Below are 25,992 nucleotides of genomic sequence, written 5' to 3'. Positions count from 1 at the left end.
TTATTCCCTCTTAGTCATCCTCTGTTTTCTTTTCCCTTCCACATCCCTAACAATAATCCTGCATTTACTACCATCTCCTCTTAAAAATACAGACTCCACCTAAAAGAAAACACATGATGCCTGTCTTTGCAAGACCTCCAGGTCTGTCTTTTTTCATGCATGTTACCTTTCTCTGTATGCGCAGCGTATGTCTATGTATGGCGCGATGTGAGGTCAGGAAAGGACGCCTTATTTTAAGGTGTGTTACATTTGTTTATGCTGTGGAAAGATGTGTTGTACTCTTTTACGATTGTATTTGTTTCACTCTGTGAAGCTGTGTTACTTTGCCTGCCTAAAACACCTGACTGATTTAATAAAGAGCTGAATGACCAATAGCAAGGCAGGGGAAAGTTAGGTGGAGCTGGCAAGGAAAGAGAATGAATAGGGGAAATCGGGGAAGATGGAAGATTGAGGAGCGGGAACAGGGAGCAGGGAGCACTCCAGGGGCCAGCCACCCAGCTACACAGCAAGCCTTGGAGTAAGAAGAAAAGAAAGGTATACAAGATAAAGATAAAAGTCCAAAAACAAAAGATAGATGGAAGCCGGGCAGGAATGGCGCACACCTTTAATCCCAGCACTTGGGAGGCAGAGGCAGGCGGATCTCTGTGAGTTCGAGGCCAGCCTGGTCTACAAGAGCTAGTGCCAGGACAGGAACAAAAAACCTATGGAGAAACCCTGTCTCGAAAATCCAAAAAAAAAAAAAAAAAAAAAAAGAGATGGAATAATTTAAGAAATTCAAAATCATCCTGAACAATTTAGTGAGATACACACACACACACACACACGAGCTAGAAACACACACGAGTTAGAAAGTCAAGCCAAGGCCAGGCATTCATAAGAAAGAATAATGAATTGTTGTATATTTATTTGGGAGTTGAGTTGTGGGTCTCCAAAGTGCAAAATATAAAGAATTAAAAAAACCAAAAAACTACATTTTGGTGCCCAATGTGGCACCAAAGTTCTAATTCTTTCTTTCTCCCTTCCTTCCTTAACCTTCTTTCCCTTCCCCCTCCCTCCCTTCCTCCCTTTCTCCCTCCCTCCCTTCTTTGTTTTTCAAGATAAGGTTTCTCAGTAGCTTTAGAGCCTGTTTTGTGGTTGTTGTTGTTGTTTTTCCGAGACAGGGTTTTTCTTTTCTTTTTTTTTCTTTTTTGGATTTTCCGAGACGGGGTTTCTCCGTAGCTTTTGGTTCCTGTCCTGGAACTAGCTCTTGTAGACCAGGCTGGCCTCGAACTCACAGAGATCTGCCTGCCTCTGCCTCCCGAGTGCTGGGATAAGGGCGTGATTAAAGCTTTCCCATTTTCTGATGAGAAGAGGAACAAGAGGGGGAAGCTAGCCTTGGTGCCCTTTCTCACGTCTCCTTCAACCACTGGCTGACTCAGGAGCTAGGGAGCGCAGACTTTATTAATCTTTTCCCAGAAGGAGGGCCCAGGCTCTGACGTGTTGTAATTGACTTGTGGACCGGCTCAAGACAAGGGCTTCCTCCGGTTTCCTCAGCCCAGGAGTCCCAGAAAATGGAGAAGTTGGGATCAGAACACCCTAGCCTAGAATGCTGGGACGGGAAGCCAGGGGCTTTTCTGGAAGGGTTTACTCTCGCCCCACCCAAAGCACTGCTCTCCACGGGCTCGGGCTCGGGGATGGGGGCGGGGGCAGGGGCTCCAACCGGGAGGTGCGTGGCTCTCGTGACACTCTCGGTGGGGGTGGTAGTCGGCCGAAGGCCATTTTGACACTTGGCCTCGTCTCTGCCTCTGGGCAACTCTGGGCGGTCCCTCCGTCCTCTGGGGGCCCCGGGAAGCCTGGGGTCCGGCGCCCGGCTCGGGCTTTCCCGGTAGGGGCCACGTGGCCCTGCCCGGGCGGGGGGCTCGCCTCCCCCTCGCCCGCCAGCCCCGGTGACTCAGGCCGCAGCTGTTCCCGCGTCACGAGGGAGGCTGGCGGCCACCCCGCGGGGGAGGGGGCTGGCTGGAGCCGGGGCGGGGCCGCGCGGCAGGCGGGGCGCGAGCGGGGGGCGCAGGCGGGGAGACGGCGGCTGACCCGCGGCCGGAGAGCATCGTGCGACGTCGGGGAGCGCAGGTGAGGCCGGGGCCGCGGGTGCCGAGGGCCCCCGGGGACGCCCCGGGGGGACGCGCGCCCAGACGCCCGATAGCAGCCGGCTGCTCGCCCGGGCCCTCGAGCAACTTTGCCTCGAAGTTGGCGACGCCCGCGGGGCGCCTGGCGCGCCGCCCCCCGGGGAGGGGAGGCCCTGGCGGCTCCGGGGTCGCGGCCTGCCGAGCGCAGGCTTCGGCGCTGGGCGGCGGCCGGCGGGGGTCGCAGTCCGGATCCTGCGCAGGAAGGACCGGCTGCGGTGCTGCGCTGCGGCCGCCGGGGTCGAGGTCTGCACGGTGCCCGGCCGCGCCCTCCGTGCCTCCTGGGATCCCGAGGTCCCGCTCGCTGCGCGCCCCCCACCCCTGTGCGGCCGCCGCGCGGAGGGACAGGGAGACGTGGATCTGAGCGCGGGTTTCCGGGTGGGAAGGGCCGTGGTGGGGGCCGCGCAGGGAAGGCTGCGAGGGCCGGCGGGGAGCTGCCGAGCCGGTGCCCCCTCGGCCTGATCCGATCCCTGTGCTTTCCGCGGCCCCAGGCCCAGCAGCCATGGCGGTGGAAGGAGGAATGAAGTGTGTCAAGTTCTTGCTCTACGTTCTTCTGCTGGCCTTCTGCGTGAGTAGTGGGGGCAGAGGGACGGGGTGCGGGGAGGCTTGGCGCGGGAGCCAGGAGGGGTGAGGGACCCAGGAATGGAGGCAGCTGGAGGCCAGATGTGGAAGGAAAGCCCGAAGAAACGGCCCAGGGCAGAACGCACCCCTTTCCCGCTGGCTTTCCGGCACCTCGGAGGAGAGTTTGGACAGAGAATGGCCACCCTAGATGGGCAGCACCCCCGCTCAACCCCCTCCTGGCCCTTCCTGTCTGGTGACCCAACCATTTGTGATATGGGGTAGTGGGGCAACCTGCCAACGGTCTGATGGTATCGCCACGGGGCTACCCCAATCCCCACCCTGTGTATTCATCTCTCTTCTCTACCCTCTCATGGAGGTGGGGGGAAGGAAAGGCTCAGCCCACTTTCTTTTGCTCCTGGCTTGAGAAGCTAGTGTTTGTCCAGAGTGGGGCCACTCTTACCCCCGGCCCCCCCCCCCTTTCTCCCTGGCCTAGCTGGCCCTAGGACCTTAGTCACTGGAGTGAGGGGGCAGTTCTGGAGAGAGTCTACCTGAGAGTCCTCCGTGTGAAGAGCCTTTTACAGGAAGGCGTGACACCTGATCCCCCCCCCTCCCCGAGTGCCTTGAACAACTTCCCAGCCTGTGGGGCACAGATGGGCAGACTGCCTTCTTTACAGTCAGGGCTCCCTGGAGGTGTTAACAATCTGCTTTCTGGGACAGGCTATGGTGGTGCACGCCTTTAATCCCAGCCACCAGGACGCAGAGGCAGGTGGATCTCTGATTTCGAGGCGAACAAGGTCTACAGAGTTCCAGGGCATAACAGAACTGTTACACAAAGAAACCCTGTTTCTAAAACAAAACAAAAACAAACAAACAAAAATCTGTTTTCTGGGTGGAGATCAGGTGTGAGGGCGAGGATCTGACCAAACCCACCTTCCCCCCCCAGGCCTGTGCCGTGGGATTGATTGCAGTTGGTGTAGCAGCTCAGGTTTTCTTGAATCAGACCATCAGCCAGGAGACCACGCCAGCCTCCCTGTTGCCTGTGGTCATCATTGCAGTGGGCGCCTTCCTCTTCCTGGTGGCCTTTGTGGGCTGCTGTGGGGCCTGCAAGGAGAACTCCTGTCTTATGATTACAGTGAGTGATGGGGGGACAGCGTGACTCCTGTGACGGCCGGAGGGCATTTTTGTGGTGAGGTGGGCGGGTGGGTGAGGAGCACCAGGAATTGGCTGGGTCAAACCCGACGCCTGCCCTGTGCTTCTGCAGTTTGCCGTCTTCCTGTCTCTCATCGTGCTTGTGGAGGTGGCTGTGGCCATTGCTGGCTACGTGTTCAGAGACAAGGTAAGCAGGGAACAGGGGAGCCCTGGCTCGGGTCACCCTGGGACTCCAGGGCCTGAATTCTCTCTCCCAACATGCTTTCCTACTTGTAGGTGGAGTCAGAGGTCAGTAAGAGCTTCCAGAAGCAGATGCAGAATTACCTGAAAGACAACAGAACAGCGTCGGTTCTGGACGGGTGGCAGCAGCGAGTGAGTGGGAAGGCCGGGAAGAGGGACTGTGGGGATGGAAGGTTCTCGTCTCTGGCTTGATTGAGCAGCTTTCCTCCCTCCCTTCCTCATTCTCCTAGTTTAACTGCTGTGGGGCTAATAACTACACAGACTGGGAGACTGTCCCTGGGATGGCCAAGGACCGAGTCCCCGATTCCTGCTGCGTCAACGTCACTGTGGGCTGTGGGACCGACTTCAAATTACCCACCATCCATACTCAGGTAGGGAAAAGACATTAGACCCGGGAAACTTGGGAAATGTTTCAGGAGGCAGGAGAGAGGCTAACGGGATCAGGGCTGGGGCTGAGCTCCAGGGAGGAGAGGGCTGGGAGCTGGAATAGCAGGGAGGTAGGACGTCTCTTTCTCTTGGTATTCATGCTCGCTTTTCCCTCAGGGCTGCGTCCAGAGCATGGGGGCTGACCTGAGGAAGAATATATTGCTGGTGGCTGCGGCAGCCCTGGGTATTGCTTTTGTGGAGGTGAGGAACGCGTGCAGGGCATCTGGGGGGCCTGGGCAGAGTGGCCCTTGGATGGGTTTGGGGACGCTGGCCCTGCCTCCTCCCCACCCTCATCTCCATCTTTCCTGTAGGTCCTGGGAATCATCTTCTCCTGCTGTCTGGTGAAAAGTATCCGAAGTGGCTATGAAGTAATGTAGGGGGGTCTGATCTCTTCTGTCTTTTCATCTAAGAGAGTGGATTCTCCAGGTTTTTCAATTAAATGGATTATTTTTTTCAGATCTGAAAAGGAGATGTTCTCAGTTTATCTTAGAATGAAGGATGGCCCCTTCCTTTTCCTTCTTCCAGTCCCGGTCCAGGGAATAGGCAGGCATATTTAGGGGGGTCTTGGGAAAGGAGTCTTTTGTTAGTGTTGGCTGGTTTGGCCGTGGGAAAAGTGGGGACCAGAGGAGGAGGTGCCAGTGTCCCCTCTCTGAGCCCTGTTTTGTGTTGTCTGCTGGGTCTTCAGTGTTCCTAGAGCATTTACGAGGCCATATCCTGCATAAGACCAAGGGATTTTTCCACACAGGGCCTACATGGTAAAGCCTGGCCCATGTCTATTTTGGACAACTCTTGGCCTTCTGATGCTTTGAGGGCCAGCAGACTCCTCCTCAGTTCTTGAGGAGGCCTGGCTCCTTTTTTGAATGGTTAAGTTGCTTGAGACCTATGCAGCCAGTGTCTTGATTCTTGCATTAGATAATAGGGGAATTTAAGTATTTCCTTCTTCCATGGAAGCCACCCAATCCAGCAAACATTAGATAATGCCCTGCCAGGTGCAAATGAATGCTCACTACTCCACGCAGAAAAATCGGACAAAAGTGCCCTCTTGTGGCCATCTCTCCAAGTGCAACTCCAAAAAGCCTAAGTGGAAGGTAGTTCCTTAAACCCCTCCAGTGGACAACGGAAGTTTTGCAGGCAGAAAGAGTGCCAGCCTTAGGCAGCTGAGGGATTTTAGACACTAAATCTTGCCAGGCTCCCACGAGTACCTTCACTTCTGTCCACCTACTTTTCCTTTTAAAACAATACATATTTGTTGAGAGCCAACTTTGTGCCAGGAACCAGGAAGCACCAGAATGGAGACAGAAATACATGTTTTTGTAAACCTGCCCAGCGGGTCAGTTATTCCAGGGTCCCGAAGACGCACGATCTGAAAAAGACATGGGCGGGAAAGAGGAACGAGGCCAAGCAAAATTCTCTTGTCAAAGCCTCACTTTATTAGTGAAATGGTTGTGGCTTATATAGCCCTTGAATGAGGAATTTGGCTTGGGATGGGGGCAGGGGCATGGCAAGGGCAGGAAGGGATCTTGCCGGGGCAGCAATGGTCACTAGTCTACACTTGGTCGCAAGTAGACACACCTAGTGTTCTCTATGCAAGCGGAACCTTTCCTTTTGTGATTCCAACCACAAACAATTCCCTAGATAATTGGAATGTGGGGTGGGTTCCGATAACAGATAGCTCTCAAGATAGTTGGGTGTGGGGTGAGCTCTACCAACAAACAGTTCTCAATACAGTTGGGGTGTGGGGCTCTCCGCAAACATCCCCAGGACAATGGTCCCTACTATACTTTTTGGGAAAATGGCTCCTGACATGTTTTGCCCTTCACAGTCAGCCCTTTGCTGGAAAGTTGGAATTAGGAGATTGACTGGGCAGGCTGGGGAAGGACCCGGGTGAGCACAGCGTCCACCAGGCTGGCCGGAAGGTAGGAGATGGGCAGCCAGAGCAGCTTGGCATCCCAGCCCGGGCTGTAGCGGGTTCGGGGGTGACGAGCAGTCAGGGCATGCTCCAGGCAGCTGGTCACCTTCGCCAGGTCTGGGTCACAGATCAGGTTCATGACGCGGCGCTGCACTTGGAGATCTGTATCTTGGAAGATGCCCATGGTTAGTGTGCGTGTACTCACTCCTTCCCTCCCCGCCATCCCTCTTAGGCTGTCTTATAGATCACCTGGGCTGGCTGCCCAGTTTGGGAAGCGATACCCTCCCTACGAGGCCTGACCTTCCTGGCCCTCTTTCCCACCGTGCACTCAATATGGGCCCAGCTACTCACAAGAAGTGAGGAAGGTTTCCCCATAGTGGGCCCGTGTCGCCGGAGGTAGCCGGGCCCAGCAAGCCTTCAGCGTGTTTTCCAGACTCTCCAGGCTGGTCACAGGGGTTCGGAAGAAGCCAGGTTCCACGATGGAGACTTGTACTCCAAATGGAGCCACGTCCCGCCTGGAGGGTGGGCAGAGGGGTCCCACGAGTGAGGGGTCTGAGGTGTGACAGTGTAGGGACGCACATCCTGATGGGAAAGGCTGTTGCTGGTGGGCCTGGGATGGGGAGCATGGGGAGCTTCTTGTTTTTCTCCTTGGCACTGAGGATAAACCTCGGGCCTGTGTATGGTGGACCAGAAACTGCTCCTCACCACCCAGCCCAGGGCTGGTATCTTTCACTTTTTCCTTATAGTCTCTTTCTAAAGCTTGTTGAATATTTATGTGCGTTGCATGAGTTCATGGGTATGTACGAGCCTTCACTGGTCAGGTGTCAGGTCCCTTGCAGCTGGAGTTACAGGCTGTCGTGAGCCACCTTGTGGGTGCTGGGGGAGTTCCAGGCTGCTGTGAACCACCCACCATGTAGGTGCTGGGGACCAGTGTGGTCCTCTGCAAGAGCAGATTTTAATCCCTCTTATCTTCCGAGTCATCTCCCTGACCCCTTGTTTTTGTGTTTTGAGACAGAGTCTCACAGTAGCCCAGGCTAGCATTGAACTGGTAACTTCTGTCTCTGCCTTCCATGGATTGGGATTACAGGTGTGAGCTGGATATTTCTCATTTTTTAAAATTTATTTTATGAGACAGGGTCTCACTGTGTAGTCTAGGCTAGTCTTTTTGTGTATGTGTGTATGCCACTGTCCATGTCTGGATGTCACAGGACAGCTTGGTTTCTTCTACCATGGATGTCCACTACACTCAGGATGTTCGGCTTGTAAGGAAGCACTCAGCCATTTGGCTGGCTTGAAAGAAAAAAAAATTTTTTTGAGATTGGTTTTCATGTAGCTTGAGTTTGCTACATAGTAGAAGTTGGCCTGGAAATTGCTAGGATTACAGGCCTGTATCACTCTGCGGGGGCAGGGGGGATTGTTTTGTGGCCCAGGCTGGCCTCAGTCCCCTGCCTCAGCTTCCCTAGTCTTGCAATTATGGGTGGGTCTCACGAAGCATACCTCTATTATGTATTTTCTCCTGTTAACTAGATTAATGGTTAGCAAGCTGTATTTCCTTTTCTTTGGTGGTGGTAGGTGCCTGGGATCAAGCCTAAAGCCTCAGGCTGCTAATGTAGTCCAGATTAACTCTGAATTCAGGATCCTTCTGTTCCTGTCTTCAAAAAGATTCACGTAAATGTGTGCATGTGTGCACATGTGTGAGTGTGTGCACGTGTGAATGTATGTGCACGTGTGAGTGTATATGCACATATGCATGAAGGTCAGGAGAGGGCATCATGTTACGTGGGTATGGGTCCTCATGATCACCCAGCGATCATAACTGGGGAGCCTCTCCCCACCCCATCCCCCCATCCCTTACTTTTTCTTGATAGTAAATTTTGACATACTACAGGCCAGACAAAATTGGTGTTTTTATTTATTTTGTTACAGGGTTTTACCATGTAGCCCTGGCTGGACCGGAACTCATTATGTAGACCAGGTTGGTCTCAAACTCAGGGATACTCTTGCCTCTGCCCTGAGTGCTGGGATTAAAAGGTATATGCCACAATATCTGGCAAAATTAATGTACTTATATAACCATTTGCGATGTAACTATTTAAATATATAAAACCATTATTAGCCTGAAGGCAGCTGAGCCCATGTGGTTGATAACTGCAGGCTGTCAGTTCTTGATCTAGAGCCTTGTAAGAGTGAGTCCTGAGTACTGGGTGTGAGGACTCTAGACTGGTATTAGCTGGCAGGTGACTTGATAGTTTAGGTAGGGCTGCATCCTGCCGCCCTGTTCTGGCCTGGGCTGAGACTCAAGTGATGCTGACTGGAAGAACAGGCCAGGGGACAGAGCAATGAAATTATCTGTTGGGAACGGTGACGAAGGCAGCCTTCCTGACTCAGACTCTCCTGCTCCCATGGTCGTCTTTGCTCCTTACGGTCCCATCGACTTTGAACATTGTTGTTCAGATGTTATGGGAGGCCCGAACTGAAGGCTGTGTCTGTGAGCCCAGCACCTGCAGAGTGAGGCCAGTCTAGGCTACAAAGTGATACCCTATCTCAAGAATAAAAGGAAAAAGGACAGGAGAACTGGCTCAGCGGTTAAGAGCATTAGCTGTTCTTCCAGAGGACCCAGGTTCAAGTCCCAGCAACCACATGGCAGCTTACCACTGTCTGCAACTCCAGTTCCAGGGGATCTGACACCTTCATATAAGACATACATGCAGGTCAAACACTAATACACATTTAAATAAAAAAAAAGAAGAACCTCCTGGTCTATAGTAGACCCTGTCTCAAAACTGAAGGGCAGACCTGGCCTAGGGGTGTGTCTCAACACTCCTACCTAGCCCACAACAATAGTTATTCATACAGAATGGGAGAGAGGATGGAAAGAAAAAATCCGAGTTTTTCTGTTAATAGTGATATGAGGAGCCAGGTGACGGTGGCACCTTTAATCCTAGCACCCAGGAGGCAGAGGCAGGAGGATCTCTGTGAGTTTGAGGCCAGCCTGGTCTGCAGAGCGAGTTCCAGGACAGGAACCAGAGGTACACAGAGAAGCCCTGTCTCAAAAAACAAAACAAAACAAACAACAAAAATAGTGACGTGAGGGCTGGCGGGATGTCTCATCAAGGAGGAAGGGCTCCTGCCTCGCCACCTCAGAGAGAACAGATTCCCGTGGCTTTACTTTGAAATGCACGCCATGGCACCTGTACATTCATGTGTACATGTGTACACACAATAAATACATAAGTGTGTCTGTTTTCTGTGTGTGCATATGTATGTGTGTGTGTGTGTGTAAGTAAATGCCATTTAAAAATAAATGACAAAAGGTTTTCCAACATCTAAGGCACTGATGGGTTCTTGTACATACCCCACTTTGCTCTGAACCCCCATGAGGCAAGTCTCACTCTGACTTAACAGATTTGGAAGAAAAAAAACCAAACATAAAGAAGTAACCTCGTTAGGTGTGTGGCGGCTCACATCTGTAATGCCAGTGCTCAAAAGGCTGAGTAGGAGGATTGCTAAGAATTTGGGGCCAGCCTGGAGTACAGAGTGCAACCCTGACTCAAAAAACAAGTAGGTCGGGCAGTGGTGGTGCATGCCTTTAATTCCAGCACTTGGGAGGCAGAGGCAGGCGGATCTTGGTGAGTTTGGGGCCAGCCTGGTCTACAAAGCGAGTTCCAGGACAACCAGGGCTGTACAGACAAACCCTGTCTTGAAAAACTGCAGGAAAAAAAAAAAAAAACCAAAAGTCCCTGCTTGGTGTGGTGTGCTCACACACCTTTAAGTCCCTGCTTGGTGTGGTGTGCTCACACACCTTTAAGTCCCTGCTTGGTGTGGTGTGCTCACACACCTTTGAGCTCAGCATACAGCACTAGGAGGCAGAGGGGCAGAGGCAGGCTGATTTCTGTGAGTCCCAGCTCAATCAGGATGGCACAGTGAGACTTGTCTCAATTAACACACACAAGTGTAAGCTATTTAAGGACATAGCCCGTAGGTGATAAAGCCTGGGGTTTCAGCTCTCTATAACCCTGTCTCCTCTTCCTGTTCTGGCCTGCGCCAGCATCAAGTGTACCCGTTAGTAAGATCCCCGTCCCTCTCCAGGCTGGGCTGGAGCTGTGCACCCTCACCTCAGGCTGTCTGAGAAGGCCTCCAGGCCAAACTTGGAAACACAGTAGCCCCCGCCATTGGCTGCTAGACGACCTAGGACGCTGGTGATGTTGACCACCCGGCCCCGGGCCTGCTGTAGCAGAGGCAGCAGGGCAAGGGTGACCCCGATGGGACCCAGTGTGTTCACATCCAGCACGCGCTGGAAATCATCCCTTGTCAGCCATGGTGTGGGCCCGATGATACCAGCCACGCCAGCGTTATTCACCAGACCAAAAAGCCCTGTAGGGAAATGACAGACACAGGCTGGGGTTCTGGGAAGGTTTCCTTCCTGGGAGGATTTGAACCCCATTCCTCCCCACAGCCCCAGTGACTCCTGGGATTACTGTAGAGACCAGGTTCCAGGGGCTCCACTACTCACCAGTCTCTCCAACTTGTGTCTTTACCCACTTGGCAACCTGCTGGACGTTCTGGGGATCGGTGACGTCCAGCAGTGTTGTGTGGAGGCGGGAGGAGGCCATCTGCTGTAGGTCTTCTGCCCCAGAGGGGGTCAGGCAGCTGGCCAGGACTTGGAAGCCTTTCTGGTCAAGTTGCAGTGCCAGAAGGCGCCCAAAGCCCGAGTCACAGCCAGTGATGAAGATGAAAGCATCGCTGGCAGGCAGTCTCTGCCGGTCTCTGAGCAACCACAGCACTGCCCACAGCAAGGCACCCAGGAGCAGAGGCAGCCACATGGTTAGATGCGGTGCCCTGCAGATGGCAGCCTAGACTGGGCGGGAAAGCTTGTCATTCCCTCTGCCCCTTCAGCCCTGGCCCCTACCGTCTACTACGCTGGAAATTGGCAGGTTATGGCTTATTGTGCCAAACAGATGTGGGCACACACTAGTAAACAAGCTGACGTTTGTAGCTAATGAAATCAACCTGAGCTGGCCCTGTGTACAAACGTGTTGTGTGGGAGCAGAGGGACCTGGGGTACCACTGTACCTTCCACTAATCCAGGAACACCAAGACCCTCTGGGTGCATCCTTGCCTTACTTCTGGAGTCGAGAGCTCTGCATTTCAGCCCTGGTGGCCTCACAGCGAAGCTGGACAGCTCCACTGTCTTGGAACCTGTTTTCTCATTTAGCAAACTGCACTGCGACACCCACCAGGGCCATCTCAGCATTGCGGGAGGGTTGCTGTGTGAGGAGAGCGCGTGAAGCTGGAAGCCTGAGCGACCAACACCTGCCGTCCCTAGCAAGTTCCCACCGCTCCACTCACCTCTGGGCAAAGCAGGCAGGCAGGCATACAACGTGTGAAGCTTTTTCCGTCCAGACTTTGCTCCCAGCCTTCCCAGCTCCCACACTCCCTACAGCTAAGGCCAAAGTCTGGAGGGGTGGACTCTTGCTGCGGAGCAGGGGTGTTAAGTGTCTCCGTGTTTGGGGGGTGGTGAGGGCAGCGATGAGGAGGAGGAGCTAAGAGGCTGAAGCCTGCCTGGCTGAAGCTAGATTTTGGCAGAGGGCAGCTCTGCCCAGGCCCCCCTTAGGCTGTCTTTCTCAGCCTGGCCTCTTGACTGGCCAGGAACTACCAAGCTGCCCCTCTCTGTGGGTGGCCCTAGACCTGTTATTTTTTTTTTCCTTCTCAGCCCTAAAGTGCCCCCAGGAATTAATCTCCCATCTGGCCCAGACTCATGACACTGCTTAGCGGCAGCCTGGAAGAGCATGTGAGCATGTGGGGCGGAGAGCCAGAGCTGAGGACTAGGTCTGCTCCCTGCCTTAATTCCCTGCAGGAAACTCCAGTCTGGAAGCAGAAAGTTTTGAGCAGAGGCCTCCTCTGGGCAGGCATGAGGAAACTTCCGGCTCAGCCAGAAGGCACCTGCACCAGGCTCAAGGAAGAGTAGGTGCAGTAAGAGGAATATTGTCACCCTCCACAAAAAGGCACTGGTCCATAGGGAAACGACCTGGAAACCCCACTACCATGCAGGAGCAGTGACTCCGTCAAACACACCACACAGAATGGAACCTTGTGTTTTATTTGTGGCCTACCAGTCTCCCTCCCGTTAGGGAGGGTAAGAAGAGGGTTTGGGGAGAAGAGAGAGGCTAGGATGGGGGAAAGGCGAGAGGCTAGGACGGCGCAGACTGCAGCTGCCCTTTGTAGACGTATTCCAGTGCGGTGGCAATGGTGCGCATGTCCAGCTCGATGCTCCGCGCCCAGTTCTCCACATCCCCAATTTCCTGGGAAGGGGAGAGGAGATTGGAGGATAGATTATGCCTCCCAGGCGGAGGTCGCTCATTCAGATACACCAACTCCTTTTCTGTCTGTCTGTCTGTCTGTCTGTCTGTCTGTCTGCCTTTCTTTGAGGCGGATTACTGCAACATGACTCCGGTTGGCTTCCACTCTGGGCTCAAGCTATCCTCCTGCCTCAGGCTCCAGAGTACCTTGTATGACTGGACTATGTACCATACTGAGGGTTTCCTGTAGAGCCCAGGGCCCTAAACAATATGTCACTGAGCCACATCCCCAAATCCTGCCTTCTTTCTTTCTGACTTTTCTGACACCAGAAGGAATATCTGGGACCACCCCCACTTCCTCATTAACCCTAGGTCTGAGACAGTTATGTGACTGAAGCTAGCCAATGGGGGCTCAAATAAAGGCAACGAAGTAAGTGTTGAGTGTGGCCCACCTTAAGTGCCTGGTTGAAGTTCTCCACCATTCCAATCCACTGGCCTGTCTGCTTGGCAAACTGGGCGGCCTGGACCTGTAGGGTCTTCACCTCATGGTCCAGCTTTCTCTGGTTCATGTAGGCCTGGGCCACACTAAGGATTGGAGGAGGAGGAGGATGTCAGCTCCTCCAGTTCATAGGGGGTGGTCTTCAGGGTCTATGACTGTGCTGGGAGGATCAGCCAGGAGGTAGGGCTGGGGAAGCCTTGGGATTCTGGCCTTTTCTGGGTATGACCCTAACGAAGCAGGCTCCTTACAACTCTAGTGTTCCCAAGAAAGCCAATCTGGGAGCTGGGAGAAACATACCGTTCCTATCCTCTCAAGGAGTTTCTGTAGCTGAGATGGGGCAGGGAGGGTTAACTTGGGGGATATCCCCGAGGAAGAAGCTGGAAGGGAAAAGGGGGCGTGGGAAAATTTAGCAGCAGGGACACATCTGGCAGTGATTTGAAGGCCCGTGTTCTCAGCGAGAAGCTGGGAAAGAAACCAGGTCCCTCCCTGAATCTGGGATGAGATGGGAGAGTAAGCCCCCTCCTTAGGAACCCTGGGTCAAATAAGCCTATCCCAAGAGATTTTCTTGGCCTTCTCACACCAGTCCCTTTGAGACGGGGTCTTTTTTTTTTAATATTTATTTATTTATTATGTATACAATGTTCTGTCTGTGTGTATGCCTGCAGGCCAGAAGAGGGCACCAGACCTCATTTCAGATGGTTGTGAGCCATCATGTGGTTGCTGGGAATTGAACTCAGGACCTTTGGAAGAGCAGGCAATGCTCTTAACCGCTGAGCCATCTCTCCAGCCCTGAGACGGGGGTCTTATGTGGCCCAGGAGGACCTCAAATTTGCTATGGGGATGAAGCTGGCCTTGAACCAATCCTCCTGCCTCTACTGTCCAAGTGCTGGGATTACAGGTGTATGGGCACTTACCGTCACATCTAACTCTCCCACCCACACAGACAAGTGAACACACACACACACACACACACACACACACACACACGACATACTCCTGTCCTTACACCCTGGGCAACACTTCTTTTCTGGTCAATCAAGGTTCTGGCTGTGGTTGCCATGACTACCAAGGGGTTGGTGCTCTGATTTTTTTTTGCTTCTTTTTTTATGTAACTGCCGTTCCCTCTCTTACTAGCAGTTGACCTTTCCATTCCCGATCCCAATGCTCTAGGTCAGAAAGGAGACTCCACATCCGGTGCCGCCACCCACTGGAATGTGTGTGTGGGGGTCCGGGAAAGCCGTCAGGGCACCTGACAAGGGCTGAGACAGACCAAGCCTTTGTTTCGTTTTCTGGAGAACAGGAGCTGTGGGTAGCAACACAAAACCCCTTCTAATCTGGATTTGGCTTAGCTGCCCTCGAAGCTTGAATGCGGGGTGGGGGGTGGCATCTAACAGCCTCACAAATGGTAGCAAAGGTGCCAAAGGGGGAGCATTGAGAGAGGACAGCTGTCGGGAGACCAAGGAGACCAGAGGCCCCAACCACAGCCATTTCCCACCTACTCTCTCAGATGAGTAATGGAGATGACCCCAAGCCCTGCACGTCTCCTTTGGGTGACTCAGTCTCTGGATTTACAACCGAGCCGTTCTGCTTGCCCTGAGTGGAAGGCATAGTGTGAGCCTCTTTTCTTCCCGTAGGCCAACTATCAAGGCACCATCTCTGTGCTCCTCTGAGTCATGCAGCTCCAGGAAGTCTTTTCAAGTCTTTGGCTATCATTGTCATTCGGGGATGAGGCTGGGGGTAGAGTCCCTGGAGACCCAGAAGGAAGGGAAGAGACCATAGCTCTTGGCATAGGCTCTTCCTCAGTTCTACCATCTGGGCCCTCTTGTTCCTGCCAGTTGTTTCCCAGGCTTGCCAGAGAGTAGGAGGGAAGGAAGGAAAGCGGGATGTGGTGAGCCAGGTTGTCCTTCCCTCCCACCCAAGTGACAGCTGGATTTAAAAGGGTGAATCGAGTTCGCCAGGTGGCAACAAGCTGTGCCAGGGAGGTTGGTATGGGGAGGGTGAATTCTGGCAACTTTCCTGACCACTGCAGCTGCTTAGGGGTCAAAGCTGACTCTGGTCTCCGTGAAGTTACATTAGGGGGAGGGAGGGAGGTCAGGGGAGTAACTGGGGCACCTGGATCCTTTAGGAGGACTCTGTCTAACCAGGGTGGATGGAGGAAACGAGCTGAGGGACGAGGTTCATACCCCACATTGAGGTGATCCACCAAAGCTTCGGTCAGGCAGGTCGCGGCAGTGATGGCCTCTCGCCTCCTCTTCTCTGGGGAAGGGGAAAAGGATTGGAGCAGACTTCGTATTTAAGAGGTGGTGCCGAGGGGTTCCCTACGCACTTCTTACTATTCTGGAAACTTACTATTCTGGTCAACTAACGTCAGACCTTTACAAAAGAACCTCACAAACATGTAATCAAACCCCTTTATTTTAGAGGTGAGGAAACTGGCACCCTGCGAGGGGTTAGGGGCTCCCTCAAGCACCCCCAGGCCTCTTCCCAGACACCCTTTCTCCATTACTTTGGGCAATGGATTGGCAACTCCAGGATTCCCAGTCTGGGCCTTACGATCCGCGCTTCACAGCCTTAGCTGTGGTGGCAAACCGGGTGGAACCCAGCCACTGGGCGGCCCCAACTCCCTCCCACTTCCGGTGAGAGGCTGCCTGGGCCAATGGGCACCGCGTGTCAAGAGCCAGGGGCGGGGCCCAGACGTCGCCTCGGCGGGATCGGGGAGTTGCCGAAGGGACCCGAGCGGGTTGGCAAGGGAACGGAGTTTGCAGAAGTGCCCCAGTTCCCTGCCCTGCACTCGGGTCGCCCGCTAGCCGGCGCCCTCCCCTTAATTTGGGAGGTTGCCCGGACCCCAGGCTTCCGGCAGAAGCCAGGCCGCGGCCGGGAGGGCCGAAGGGACTGCGCTCACCCTGCAGCTCCTTGCGTTCATTCTGCTTGGCTTGATGTTCTTTGAGCAGGCGGGACAGCATGGTCGTATCTGGCTGGGTTTGGGCACAACGGGCCCCTCCCTCGGGCTGCGGGAGCTGGGTCGCGCCTCGGCTCGCCAGGGCGGGGTCACGTGGCCGCGGCGTCACGTGACGCCGGAGCCGCCCTCCGCGTTTGGCTTTGGGTAATTGGTAGTGTGTCTCTAAAGGAGGGAAGTGGAGGGTTGGCTGGTGGGTGAGCTGATCTTTAATGGGGCTCATTTTTCAGAGTTGGAAGCGCTTTCCCGTTTGGTCAATCTGAAGCGTCGGTTTTCACGTGCCCTGGCCGTCAGGCCCCGAGAGGGTTGGAGGCCTCATGCTGCCCGTCCCAGTTCTGTTATTGGGGTAGCAGAAGCTCTCCAAACTCATTGAAATTCTTTTCTTTCCCTCACTTTCCTTCCTGGCAGCGCTGGCCGGTTCTCAGTGCGTTCCCAGGGCCTCTCGGCGTTCTCTTCCTTCCCAGCCCTCTTGTCATCTCGCCACTCCACCCAAGGTTCCCTCAGCTCTGGGTGATCACGGTAGTGAAGCATTTTAAGGCACCTCTAGCGGCCTTCTATGGAGCTTTGCTAAGGCTGAGGGCTGTGAGTGGTGAGCGTGCAAGTCCATCCCTGTCCTTTTGTGGTCAGGGAATGCGAACCCTTTTTAGCCGTGGCAGAAGTCTTAAGTGCTGCAGCCAAAGTGCAAGGTAAATTATACAGGGCCTCTCTGACGAAGGAGGAATGCTTCCAGGATTAATTCCAGCAAGAAAAATTATAAACATCATCAATTTATTGCTGTTGTTACAGTCTGTCTCTGTCCCTTGCTCTGCCTCTCTGCTTGCCTGCTTACCTGTCTGTCTTTCTGTCTGTGTTGTCTCCCTGTGCTTTTCAGGATGGCCCGAAATTCAGGAACCTTCTGATTCAGACCCACAAGCAACTGGGGCTGTGGGGTGCATTACAAGTGTGCAGACATGCCGAGTGGTCGTGGTGCACGCCTTTAATCCCAGCACTTGGGAGGCAGAGGCAGGCAGATCTCTGTGAGTTCGAGGCCAGCCTGGTCTGCAAGAGCTAGTTCCAGGACAGGCTCCAAAGCTACAGAGAAATACTGTCTCGAAAAACAAAAACATCCCCCCCCCCCCCCCCCCCCCAAAAAACAAATAGTGTACAGACATACTTCATGGAGGTGGCAGGAGGCTTTGATCCTAGTACTCCGGAGGTAGAAGCTGGGGATCCCTAGATTCAAAGACAGCCTGGTTTACACGTATAGCAAACTCCAGGGCCGTCAGGATTACATAGAGAGATCCTGTCTCAAAGAAAAGCAAACAAACAAACCAACTACAAAAAAAAAAAAAAAGAAAAAGAAAAAAAAGTGGAGACATGCTGGGAAAACTTTGGTCAATTTGCTTACCCACTCAATAATTTTTTTTTTGTCTCCAAATAAGTCGGATAAAGTCTTTATTTGTGGAGCCTCTCTTTCTTGGGTATTAACAGCTTGTAAGCAAGCACATTTGCAACGGAGGGAAAGCTCGCTGTTCTCTGATAACAGTAATTTATTCTAGAAACTATAAAGTACCCACAGAAAGATTTGTTTTTCAAATTCAATGAGGACTGCCTGAGAAATCTGATTTACAAATATGCAATGTGAACTGCCTTTTTTGCTGTGTTTATAACAATATTGAACTCTTGTGGAAAAAAAAACCTGAGATTTTTTTTCTCTTTTTTTTTCTAAGGAAAATGCTACTTTATTTTTTTTTATCTTTTTTTTAATTTATTAAAGATTTCTGTCTCTTCCCCACCTCCGCCTCCCCTTTCCCCCTCCCCCAATTCAATAATGTTTTATTGTTACTGAAATAAGGTGATTAGATTAATATTTAGTAGATGTAAACCTGTCAGGAGGCTGAGGTGGAAGAACAGAGAGTTCTAGATCACCTTGGGCTAAAAAAAAAAAAAAAACGAAAACCAACCAAACCAAACAAAAAAATCCCAGCAGTGCATGGTGGCACACACCTCTAATCCCAGCACTCTGGAGGCAGAGGCAGGTGGATCTCTGCGGGTTGGAGGCCAGCCTGGTCTACAGAGTGAGTTTCAGGAGAGCTAGAGCTATACAGAGAAACCCTGTTTCGAAAAACAAAACAAAAACCTAAACCAAACCCAACTCTTGACCCCAAAATTTTAAATTTATTACCCTTCTCTGAAGGGTAGACTCCAGGATACACACCCACCCACCCACGCCCACACACATATGTACGATTCAGGTGATTCCAAAATGCACCCAAAGTTGAGAAACATGGGAACAATCCATGTTTATGTAAACATGTCCTGTTTATGGCTTTGTCATTTACTCATTTTCTGACCTATGGCACAGGTGAAGTTGATTGCTTGCATTTACTAGCAGAGGGAGGACAAATGGATGCAGAGCAAATCAGAATATTCTTGAAGTTCCTTCCTTCCTTCCTTCCTTCCTTCCTTCCTTCCTTCCTTCCTTCCTTCCTTCCTTCCTTCCTTCTTTTCTCTCTCTCTCTCTCTCTCTCTCTCTCTCTCTCTCTCTCTCTCTCTCTCTCTCTCTTTTGTCTTTTTGAGACAGGGTTTTCTCTGTGTAGCTCTGGCTGTCCTGGGACTTGCTCTGTAGACCAGGCTGTCTTCAGACTCAGAGATCTGCCTGCCTCTGCCTCCCGAGTGCTGGCACTAAAGGTGTGCAACACCACTGCCTGGCTTAGTTCTCTCTTTTAACATATGGGTCCTAAGGATGGAATTCAGAGCCTGCTGGCCATCATTCAACAATCTGAAGAATGGTATCCTATATCCTGGAAGGTGTAGAACCATCAAAAATGAGTGGGGGAGAAACATGAAATTGTTAAATGACAGAGTTAAGCAGAATTTCATTAACTGTCAAAATAACATTAGGAACTTTCGATGATGATGATGATGATGATGATGATGATTACCCACAGTGCCAGAAGAGGGCACCTGATCCTCTGGAGCTAGAATTCAAGGCGGTTATAAGTCACCTGTTGGGGTGGTGTGCGCTGAACTCAGGTCCTCTGGAAGAGTAGTGTACTGGGTGGTTTTGTGTGTCAACTTGACACAGCTAGAGTCATCAGAGGAAGGAGCCTCCTTGAGATCCAACTGTAAGGCATTTTCTCAATTAGTGGTCATTGGGAGAAGGCCCAGCCCATGGTGGATGGTGCCATCCCTGGGCTGCTGGTCCTGGGTTCTATAAGAAGGTGGGCTGAGCAAGCCAGGGGAAACAAGCCAGTAAGTAGTTCCTCTCCATGGCCTCTGCATCAGCTTCTGGGATCCTGCCTCATGTGAGTTCCTGTCCTGAAGTCTTTCAGTGATGAACAGCAATGTTGAAGTGTAAGCCAAATAAACCCTTTCCTCCCCAACTTGCTCTTTGGTGATGGTGTTTGGTCGCAGCACTAGACACCCTGACTAAGACAGTAGCAAGAGGTTTTAACTGCTAAGCCACTTCTCCAAGTAGCCACAATAAACTTTTTAAGTAGGGACTGGATTGGGTGTAGCTCAGTGGTGGAGTGCTCGCATAGCATGTTTAAGACTCTGAGTTTAATCCCTAGCACTACACACAAGAGCTAAATAAAATGTTGGATAATATCTATGTATCTGTGTCTATTATAAACACTTTCCGGGCATTCATAATAGGCCAAGCGCTTTGTGTGTTCATTTGATTCCTAGGACAGCGCTGAGTAATATTGCTGTCATCTCTATTACGCAGACGGATCCGAATAGGCAGAGTTAGGATGCACATTCAGGCTGATTCTAAAGCCCAAGACTGCATTGCATAAACCATGGGAGAGACCTCAGAAAGGGGAGACCCTACACTCTTTTCAGGGGAGCTTGCTGGGTGTGAACTAAAGGGAATCCTGGAAGGGGAGGAGCGTTTGGGAAGAGGCTCTGTTCTATATACCCGTTGATGGGAAAGGGTGAGAGCATCACAGGGCGGCATGGCCCAGGCTCCTCCCCCCTCCCGCTCTGGTCCCTGCTTCTAACAGCAGTGAGCAAGCAAAAAAGAGGCAGGATGGAAGATGCCTGGTGCTTCACTCCCAAAGCTTTGGGGCTTGAGAGAGAAGGGTTAGGGTTGGCTGGGTACCAGAAAAGAGAGACATAATTAAGAGAGACATAGAAGGTGGGCTAATGAGAGGGGTTGGTACTGGGAATTTCAGGAGTGACTCAGAGAAAAGATTAGCGTCATCTTGTATTCCCCTGACCTATCTTGGCACAACATCCTGACGTTTTTTTCACACTAGAGACTGCCAGGGCCACAGACACCAGTCTCTGTCCTTCTTTCCCACACACCGGCTGTTCCTCTGCCTGAGAGCTGGGAAGTGGACACGGGGTGCCTATATCTGGGAACTCTAACTGATCTCTACAGGGTTATCTTTAGTCTGGTTTCCCTTATTTACTGTGTGACTCTGGTTTCCGCTGTAGTTGAAGCTCATTAGCTTTAGCTGACTTTGGCAAAAGTGGGACACAAGTCTCCAGAGGATGGCTCCTCTATTAAAAATTTCCCCCTCCCCCTTCCCTTTCCCTTTCCCTATCCCTCCTCCTACACTCCTCCTCCCCTCCCCTCTCTCTGTAGCATGCTTTTGTGTATGTTTATTTGTTTTGCTTGGGTTTGAGTGTGTGTGAGGCACACGTGTGTGTGTGTGTGTGTGTGTGTGTGTGTGTGTGTGTGTGTGTGTGTGTGTGGAGCCTGGAAGTTGACCCTGAGTGCCTTCCTCAATGGTTCTTCACTTAGTTTATTGAGGCAGGGTCTTTTGCTGAACCCAGGTTCACCAGTTCTGGCTAAACAAAGCAAACACATGGAAACCCACAGCGACCAACCAAACAAAACCCCAAATCCCCCAAGTAAACAAAGTTAAAAAAAAAAGAATTTGAAATCGCATCCCGCTCACTTCTCTGTGTGATTTTGCACCCGGCTTCTTTTCCCTTGGAATGAATGCGTGCGGCTTCATGTTCCCGTTTTCTCACTGTTCCCTTGTTTCTTTGAGGTCTCTCTTAGAGTTAGCTTTATTGAACAAACTCCAAATTAAATGTCCAGGCCAAACCTTAGTGCTGGGAACTGCTGAGTTGTTAGGGGTTGGGCGAGGACTGAGGGTGGACATGGAGGGAGTGGAGAAGGCTTCACATACTAGGAAGTTTGGCTGGGCTTCAAGAGAGGGGGCTCTTGGCAGTGTGGCCAAATTCCAAATGTTGGTCTAAAGCCAGGGCTCAAAGAAAAGGGCCCTAAGATGGTTTAAATGGCTCCCTGTGGGAAGTGACCCCTTGGTCCTCTTTCCAACATACAAGAGTTCCTTTTGGGTCCTCAAGAAGCAGAGTGGTCAAGCCATCTCCCTCCGGACTTCACATTTAGATTCTTTCTTTCCCAGCCACTCCCCGCATGAGCTTTGGCTACAGGGCAGAATGCAGAGGCCTGCAAAGGCTTCCAGTGCTTGAGAGGTGGGTGGGGTGAGTGAGAAAGTCCTCAAGCTGTGTGTCTTGGGGAGAGAAAGCCTGACCCTTGACACACACTCCAAGCCTCTGTTGCCAGAGGGGGTGGAGGGTGAAGTGAACCGTGGAGTGTATCCTCTACAAGTGCTTGCTTATACATTAGAGACAACAGCTGGGAAAAGTATGTATTGGGGAGCTGGCAAATAGGGGTTCCATATACAAGTGAAGAAGGTATTTAGGGCATCAGGAAGGGACGGGAGAAAAGGTCACTGTCTTTGTTGGGTATGGACATTTCTCAACTAAAATATTTCTGGAAAGAATTTTAGACTGACAGAAAATTGCAAAAGTAGTGTGCAAAGGCCTGAGAACCTTCTGCTCAGTTTCCTGAACATGCAATTGCACTATGACATCAAAACCCTGAAGCTGACATCGGTACAATGCCATTAACAATCCGCAAGCCTTATTGATTTTTAAATAAGTCTTTAAAAAACCCCAAACTCATCATGCATGTATGTATTCATTTGTGCTCGAGGACTGTGCAATTTTACCCCCACCACAGTACAGAGCCTACAACTGTGAAGGAGTTGCCCTGAGCTGCCCCTTAATACTTGGACTCTCCCCCCCCCCCCCAGTCTTCATACCCTGGCAGATACTCGTGTGATCTTTAGCTGCATAGTCTTGTCATTTTGAGGATGTTATATCAATGTTATAATGCAGTATTTTTGTGTATGCAGTGTTGGGAATCATAATCATGTATGCTAGGCAGGGGTTCCTCCACCGAGCTGTGCCCCTGCCCTGAGCTCAGCTGGATTTTAGGCTGGCCACACACTAAAGATCTTGCCTATGAGGGCTTGGATTGAAGGAGTGCAGTACCATGTTCAGCTTTGAACATTGCTTATTAATTTTACTAATTTCTAAACTTTTTTTTTGAGACAGGGTTTTGCTGTAGCTTTAGAGCCTGTCCTGGAACTAGCTCTTGTAGACCAGGCTGGCCTCGAACTCCCAGAGATCCTCCTGCCTCTGCCTCCCAAGTGTTGGGACTAAAGGTGTGCGCCACCACCGCCTGGCTTAATTTCTAAACTCTCGACTCAAAGACAAGACATTTTCTGGCAGGATGTTTAGTGTCGACCTCCCCTCGCTCTCTGGGTTTCTCCAGTTTCTTTATGTCTGTTCACCTACGGTGCAGCTCAGCACCGCAACACTCTGCTCAGGATTACCCCTGGGGAAATATATTTGTCTTCATTACTAAGCTGGTCCAGTAGTCTTGTGTGTTCTTTCCCTCCCTTACCCCACTATTTATAGCCAGGCTAATTTTGGGTGACCAATCTCTCTTATTTTCTGCTTCTTCCTCCTGTGGCGGGTGAGGTGACTTCTCAAATATTTGGGCAGAGGAGGTCAGAAGCAGATTCTTGGCATCTGATTTCGGCCTCCGATTTATGGGAAGCTGGTGGAGCGCAGGGGAGTGCAGACCAGAGGCAAGCAAAGCTGCAGGTGCAGAAAGGAAGGCAGCTGGGGCTCTAACGAGGCTTTGACCTGAGTCAGAGGCCTGGGGAGGAGTCATCAACACTGGGTTCCGTTCCAGTTTTGTTCCTCTCTGTGTTCATAGCATCTCTTTTCTGCTGACGGGGGCTCTGAGACACAACACACTGGAGAGGAAATGCCGGGGGACACTGAAGGGAGAACCCTGGTAGAGCCAGCCTTGCGTATGTGTCTGTTCATAGCAGCTGTTTAGAGGGGTGCTGCAGCCCTGCAGAGCATAAAGAAAATGCCCAAACTAGCATCTGCATTTAACTCACCTGGCAACAAACACTGTCCTGTGGTCAGAGCGAGAGCCCACATTTCGCCGGGCGATGGTGGCGCACGCCTTTAATCCCAGCACTTGTGAGGCAGAGACAGGTGGATCTCTGGGAGTTCGAGACCAGCCTGGTCTACAGAGCAAGTTCCAGGACAGGCACCAAAGCTACAGAGAAACCCTGTCTCGAAAAACCAAAAAAAAAAAAAAAAAAGCCCATATTTCCATTTTCTTTGCTGAAGAAGTACAACCCTGAACACAGGAGAGAGATGTGAGGACAGGGGAAAGGGAAGAAGAGAGCTCGCAAGAATATGAGGTATTCGAAGGGCAGAGACAATAGTGACAACGAGAAATGGTCTTGAGAAAGGTCTCAAGAGTGACGTACCCAAGAAGGGGTGGGGTGATAAAAATAGGCCTTCAAAGTAAGCATCAGAGTGCCATACACAAGACCAATGCCTAGTAAGAAAGAGAAACCAGGGGCCGAAGTGGAAGGCTGTGAGGCTACCATTTTGCCAAATTATTTCCCATCTAGTCCCTGGCACTATTTCTTGATTAGAGTTATAAATAGCAGAGAGATGGGAAAAAAGTCCCCTCCCTTTGTGTCTATCCCAGAGTGGGGGAAGGGAAAGGAAGCTGGGTAGGCCTTTGGGTCTCTGTGAAGAACTACTCTTGTTTTTGAGACAGGGTCTTTTGTGGAGATCTCTTTTCTGATGCCCAACTCCTGCCTGAACCAGCCCAAAACCCCGTACCCCCTTTTGATTTATTTATTGACACACCATCTCACTTTGCAGCCCTGGCTATGTAGACCAGGCTGGCTTCCTTGGGTCTATCCTATGCTTGGGTCTATCCTATACTTACAGGTGTGGGCCACAAAGCCTGCCTTCCATTTCCCCTCTTTGTTTTGAGACAGGGTGTCACTCTGTAGCTCTGCCTGGAACGCTCCGTGTAGACCAAGCTGGCCCCGAAGAGACAGGGATCTGCCTGCCTCTGCCTGCGGAATGCTGGGATTCATAGACGTGCCCCACCCTGCCCAGGTTGCCATCCCTTATCATTATGCGGGAAATGCCCAGTCCCTGGAAAGATCTGGTAGGACACTTCCTTTCTATGCCTTTGTCCTTCATCTTTATTCCCTTTTGACCCCCTCTTCCCTCGCCACAGTTGAATCTGCATTTCTTATTTTACTCGTTTTTTCTTCCTTCCCCGCAGACTTTGAGCTTCCTCTTGCGCCCCTTTCTTTTTTTTTTCTTTCTTTCCATTCGTTCCAGTCTCCACACCTGCTGAGTATCTTTCTCCCTGAGCCTTTGCTTCTCTCTGGTCCCTAGAACGCCGACGTCGTGACTAGCTGTTTGTGGGCTCTGGGGCACAGGGAGCGGTTTGATTCCTAGAGCCTAAGAGGCGTGCTTTGCTAGTCTGGGGAGTCTGTAAAGGACCATGCCGGATCGAGGCACAGGGACCCTCTGCTTTCCCTTCCTTTGTTTTTTTTTTTTCTTTCAAACACTGCCTGGCCCGGCTAGTTCCAGCTTCTTATTGGCTAGCTCTTACATATTGTTCTAACCCATTTCTAATATTCTGTGTAGCCCATGAGCTGGCTTACCAGAGAGGATCTTAACCTGCGTCTGTCTGGAGTGGGAGCATCATGGCGACTCACTCACTCAGCTTCTTTTTCCCAGCATTCTCCTCTGTCTACTCCGCCTACCTAATTTTCTGTCCTATGAGGGCCGAGGCAGTTTCTTTATTATTAACCAATGAAATCAACAGATAAGATACAAGACCCACCTCCATCATTTCCCCTTTTTCTGTTTAAACAAAAAAAGAAAGGCTTTAACTTTAACATAGTAAAATTACATATAACAAAACAGTTATCAAGTAAGAATTACAGTTACAATATTTATATCTATTTTATCTCTTATCATAACTAAGGAAAACTATAACTATCTATTCATTCTTCAACTCCATCAAAGACTCCAGAAGGATATAATATTACCTAAGCAAATAAGAAATAAACGACAGAGACATCTTGCTGCCTGGACAGTCACCCAAAGTTCTTTTGTACCGTTGGGGCATCCATCTTTGGCCTACAGGCCCATAGTTTCCAGCAGACATTTTCATCAAGCAGGAAATTCCAAAGACAGTTCAGTCATTTTCTGCTGTGTCCTGCAGAATGTCTTGCAGACTCTTTCATGAATCAGGAACCCCGAAAGATCATCCCACCTTTAGGCAAGTTCAGCAGTCCTCTCTCTGCGGGTTCTCTGTGTCCAGTTTTATGCAACAGTCCAGGCAAGAGCAGTTTCTTGCCCAAATGTCTATCAAACTCCATAAGGATCCTCTTCGATGCCCATCTTCCTCTTGAAGTAGATTGGTGCTGCCAGGAGCAGATGTGTCTCCAGGGAGGATCTTAACCTGCGTCTGTCTGGCGCGGGAGAATCATGGCGACCCCCTTCCTTTGTTTTTAATCAGCGCAACTGTCTTCTCAGGTAGTCCATCCTTCAGTCTCCTCCCAGTTCTCTATGACCCTTCTTTCTTTTCAGCCTTCTCGCCTGCTGCGCTTCTCTCAGCACGCCTCACCTCAACCTCC

The 25,992-nt window shown here is 51.4% G+C and overlaps 3 protein-coding genes across 9 annotated transcripts; 1 reads left to right on the top strand and 2 right to left on the bottom strand.

The window, feature by feature from the left end:
* The first annotated feature begins 1,570 nt into the window (after nt 1–1,570).
* Nucleotides 1,571–4,991, top strand: Cd63 (CD63 molecule). Of its 2 annotated transcripts, XM_050128179.1 has the most exons (8): nt 1,960–2,106; nt 2,651–2,727; nt 3,664–3,852; nt 3,982–4,056; nt 4,146–4,241; nt 4,340–4,480; nt 4,653–4,736; nt 4,847–4,991. In XM_050128179.1, the coding sequence occupies exons 2-8, from the start codon at nt 2,662–2,664 to the stop codon at nt 4,910–4,912; spliced, it is 717 nt and encodes a 238-aa protein (XP_049984136.1). In that variant the 5' UTR covers nt 1,960–2,106; nt 2,651–2,661; the 3' UTR covers nt 4,913–4,991. The 2 variants fall into 2 exon arrangements, 1 of the variants encoding a protein (XP_049984136.1); XR_007589505.1 differs by lacking the exons at nt 4,653–4,736; nt 4,847–4,991 and having other exon boundaries at nt 1,571–2,106.
* Nucleotides 4,992–5,948: 957 nt separating this feature from the next.
* On the bottom strand, nt 5,949–11,927 carry Rdh5 (retinol dehydrogenase 5). 6 transcript variants are annotated; one of them, XM_050128158.1, is made up of 6 exons: nt 11,794–11,925; nt 11,564–11,711; nt 10,958–11,297; nt 10,560–10,818; nt 6,796–6,959; nt 5,949–6,612 (listed from the first exon to the last, which is right to left on the bottom strand). In XM_050128158.1, the coding sequence occupies exons 2-6, from the start codon at nt 11,696–11,698 to the stop codon at nt 6,383–6,385; spliced, it is 1,128 nt and encodes a 375-aa protein (XP_049984115.1). In that variant the 5' UTR covers nt 11,699–11,711; nt 11,794–11,925; the 3' UTR covers nt 5,949–6,382. The 6 variants fall into 6 exon arrangements, with proteins under 6 accessions (XP_049984115.1, XP_049984116.1, XP_049984117.1 ...); XM_050128159.1 differs by having other exon boundaries at nt 5,949–6,606; nt 11,794–11,924; XM_050128160.1 differs by lacking the exon at nt 11,564–11,711 and having other exon boundaries at nt 11,794–11,927.
* Nucleotides 11,928–12,523: 596 nt separating this feature from the next.
* Bloc1s1 (biogenesis of lysosomal organelles complex 1 subunit 1) lies at nt 12,524–16,436 on the bottom strand. The gene is made up of 4 exons (XM_050128164.1): nt 16,145–16,436; nt 15,426–15,498; nt 13,196–13,328; nt 12,524–12,746 (listed from the first exon to the last, which is right to left on the bottom strand). Exons 1-4 carry the CDS (start codon nt 16,419–16,421, stop codon nt 12,636–12,638), a joined length of 594 nt encoding a protein of 197 aa, XP_049984121.1. The 5' UTR covers nt 16,422–16,436; the 3' UTR covers nt 12,524–12,635.
* Nucleotides 16,437–25,992: the final 9,556 nt, after the last annotated feature.

The sequence above is a fragment of the Alexandromys fortis genome, unplaced genomic scaffold (assembly GCF_014885135.2).
Source record: "Alexandromys fortis isolate MF-2015 unplaced genomic scaffold, M_Fortis_MF-2015_v1.1 scaffold_263, whole genome shotgun sequence".
Classification (NCBI taxonomy): domain Eukaryota; kingdom Metazoa; phylum Chordata; class Mammalia; order Rodentia; family Cricetidae; genus Alexandromys; species Alexandromys fortis.
Note: the sequence above shows the minus strand (reverse complement) of the source record. Positions and strands in the feature narration are given on the sequence as shown.